This window comes from Lolium rigidum, chromosome 1 (assembly GCF_022539505.1).
Source record: "Lolium rigidum isolate FL_2022 chromosome 1, APGP_CSIRO_Lrig_0.1, whole genome shotgun sequence".
In the NCBI taxonomy this organism is placed as follows: Eukaryota; Viridiplantae; Streptophyta; class Magnoliopsida; order Poales; family Poaceae; genus Lolium; species Lolium rigidum.
Genome location: NC_061508.1, coordinates 19,574,115 through 19,577,750, shown reverse-complemented (window position 1 = coordinate 19,577,750; position 3,636 = coordinate 19,574,115). Strand labels below are relative to the sequence as shown.

The window sequence follows — 3,636 nt, the reverse complement described above, 5'->3', positions numbered from 1 at the left end:
AACTAGACATGTATATTACTCATGTGCGCAGAGATGAAAGGTTTAAAAACTTGAAGAATATAGTTGAGCTTTCAGTTATGCTTGTGGAGACAAATATGCATGCACAGTGCTTTATTGTTTACAAGTTTCTCAAGTTGGTACTGATTTTGCCAGTCTGCCAGTGTTGAAATGGTATTCTCCTCCATGAATTATGTGAAGAATAAGCTGGGAAACAATATGAGTGATGATTACTTAAACAATTGCATGGTTACATTTGTTGAGAGAGAATTATTCAATCAAGTGAAGGATGAGGATGTCATCAATCTCTTCCAAAAGGGTGCCCGCAAAGTTATATTGTAAGAGGTACTGCCTCTTTCCATTCAAATTTGTTGTTGTACTTCGATTTGTATGGATTTAAGCACTTTAGTATTATGTATTGTATTGTACTGGAATAATTGTTATAGTTTACTGAAATTATTGTCCAACTAAAAATATAGCCTATATAGGCTTTTGTTTGTGTTTTTCTAAGCTTTGTGAAAATTATAGGCCTTTGCTCGTGTTTTTGTTTGCTTTGAAAACATTTTTTTGGCTGGTGGGAATACCCACCAGCATTTTCCTGGCGCCGCGGTTGCGTTGGGCATGTGAATCTGTGACCATCGTCCCCCCATGGCAAGCTTGTGTACTCCGTGTTATCATTTCGGTTTTGCATAGCACGGGGCGGGGCAATGCCCACTCCTGGATACTATAGATGCAATGCAATCGTGTGTTTTTTCTTGCATTTCTGAAAAATGGTTTGTCACCCGGATTTTCATGGAGATTGAAATGGCGTGTGCAAAGTTAACTACTACGTACTCAAAATTCGAACGAACTGAGCATGGGAATGGACAAAATAACATGAAATTTCAAGGTTCAAAACAACATTGCCCGTAAGCAGACACAGCAACCACCCGTTCGTCCCCGAGGAAAGGAGCAAGCTCGGATCACGACCATGCTGCTGCAGTTCACGGACTCTATACACGCTCCCGTAGCCATGGATTCAGAGCAAGGAATCCATGGAGGAATACTACTACTCGCCACCGCTATAGATGCGGCAGGCGCGACGGCGACGCTAGTGCTGGTCGAGCGCGTTGGGGCCGGAGCAGTAGCTGCGGTAGGGGTCCCACACCCACTGCACCAGGAACCTGCGCCCCCCGACGCCGTTCACGTTGTACGACGAGCCGGACCGCCCGTCGGTGAGCAGCTGGCCGGTGTACGCGCCGCCGCCGCCGGTGCCGTAGATCCCCTCGCACAGATCCGCGATTTCGGTGGGGAACGACGGGTCCCCGCCGGCGTACCACGCGTTGGCCAGCGGGTTGGACGCCATCTCCGCCAGCTCGTGCGCGATGACGCTGACCATGCCGTCCACGCCGGCGTCCCCGTTCGGCGGCGCCTCGGGCCTCCGGTTCGGCACGTACGCCGGGATGGCGAACGGGTACGCGCACACCTCCGGGCACCGGCGCGCCGAGTTGCCGACCCACGCGTAGGGGAGCGTGTAGCCGACCACGGACGGGAAGGTGAAGTAGTGGAATCCACACACCTGCCCGCAGAAGTTCTCCACCAGCACCTCCGTGGACGTGAGCACCAGGTAAACCCCGCCGGCGTCGACCGGGAGGGGCCGGGTGCGCGCGGTGACCGCGTCGCGCACCACGGACTGGATGTCCATCCGGGACAGCGACGCGCCGCGGGACATGCGCGCGTCGGTCTTCTCCTGGCCCAGCGCCACCGTCGCCGACACGTTGGCCGTGGTCTGGTCCGTGTAGAGCTGCACGGTGCGCCACCAGTCGGCGACGGACGGCGAGGGGACCTTCTGGTCGGAGAGGGAGCGGAGGAAGGCGCGGATGGTGCGCTTCTGCTCGGCGGGCCAGGCGCCGTACCAGATCGGGTGGACGGTGATGGCGGCGGCGAGGACCGGGCCCATGTGGTACTCCAGCTTGACGAAGTCCGACGACCCCTCGAACTTCTTGGACGCGCCGAAGCCCGGGTCGATGGCGCCGCTGGCGTCGCGCGGCGGCCAGGGCCGCCACGCCGTGGCAAGCGGCGCCGCGAGGACGAGGAGCAGGAGGACGCCGCCGCCGGGGCCTGGCATTGCGGCGAGCGAGTTGAGGGGAATGTCGCGGGGATTTTACTATGGGTTCTTGGGGCTGAGGTTCTTTATAGAAAGGGGAAAATGTGGGTGGCGAGAGTGGAAGCCATGGAGACTGAGAATGTGAGTGCTGAGTGGGGGAGGAGACAGTGTTCTTGGCTTGGGCTCTTCTCCAGCTGCAACTATGTCGTCCTTCCTCGGTGTTGCTTTGGTTTTATGCGTCAGTTAACTTTGAACGTCGGTCCTTGGTGCTGCTAATTTACCTGTACTCCCTAACATTCATTGTACTGCGTCCGTGTCTACTTGACAACTTGAGCAAGCTTTCACTTTGTAACGGGACCAGCCGAGAAACCACAATGAGTAGAAAAGCATAGTGCCTCTTTGGATTGTATTACAGTAATTTTATAGGATCTTTTTATGATTTTTTTTTTCATTTAGATTGCCTTTGGATCAAAGGAATGGTGCTAGCAAAATGTTAATGATTTTTTTTCGAAAACCCAGGGGAAAACTGCGGTCAAGGCTCTCGATGCCATTTATATGGATCTGATTCTTATGTATCGATTTCATATGAATATGAACACCACTTCAACCTCATTCTTAGGCTCAAGTGTGTAGGATCAATTCACTTTTTTTAATGTGAATATTCCGCCAATAGTTATGCTCGCAACACGGTTTATGTTGTCACTTCTGCATGTATGGAATTTCGTTCCAAAATATGACCATATGTTAGATGTGAAAAAAAGGTAAGTGAATAGTATCTCACAACTATACACACATCATTTATATTTTTTTGTGCAGCTTAGACATTTTCAAATTTTTGGATGAAACTTTGCGGATGCAAAATATATGTGTACAACATAATGTATGTCCCCGATATATTTTATATTCCCTAAATCCCTGGAACCGTGACATTAGACAATGGGACATGGGTGTGACTAGTTGCAAATGGTAGGTTGTGCACTTTTTTTTATGTTTTTTCTGTGTAACATTTGTATATTTTACAGCTATCTGTTTTTCACGGACAAACTTATAAAATTTTACTCCCTCGGATCCACAGTAATTATTGGAGATTCAGTTGAAATTAGCAGAACTTTGAACTAAACCCCACGCTTGTTACAGATAGGAGGAAGTAGTATTTTTCTATTCCAGTGTTTTTTTCTTGCAGTCCATAGCGCACCTTAAAGTGCTGGTGCTGTCTAATGTGAACCGGGTAGGTTTTTCTAGGCTGGATTAGGGCTGGCAATGGGTCGGGTTTGGTCGGGTCAACCTAAACTAGACCCATGCCCATCACCCTTATCGGGCACATCTGTGACCCACGACCCTACCCATGGGTAAGGAATAAGACACATGCACAAACCCATCGGGTACAAAAAATGGAGAGTTTGATGCAACCAAATATTTAGAACACGTCGGCATATTGTTGGGCTGACAGGACAAAGAGTGGTGTGTTCTCATTCATGGCTTTGTGACTGCAAGTAGTACTAATATGCACATGTTTGGTGTCTGGATACAAGAGTTTTGTGTGTAAACGATGT

General features: G+C 49.7%; 1 protein-coding gene across 1 annotated transcript; it reads right to left on the bottom strand.

Annotated features, from left to right (window-relative positions):
* Positions 1 to 900: 900 nt before the first annotated feature.
* LOC124668625 (protein EXORDIUM-like 3) lies at positions 901 to 2,210 on the bottom strand. The gene has a single exon (XM_047205735.1). It carries the CDS (start codon positions 2,102 to 2,104, stop codon positions 1,088 to 1,090), a length of 1,017 nt encoding a protein of 338 aa, XP_047061691.1. The 5' UTR covers positions 2,105 to 2,210; the 3' UTR covers positions 901 to 1,087.
* Positions 2,211 to 3,636: the final 1,426 nt, after the last annotated feature.

Coding starts and splice junctions, on each gene's coding strand:
- LOC124668625 (XM_047205735.1), bottom strand. CDS start 2,104: ATGCCAGGCCCCGGCGGCGGCGTCCTCCTGCTCCTCGTCCTCGCGGCG.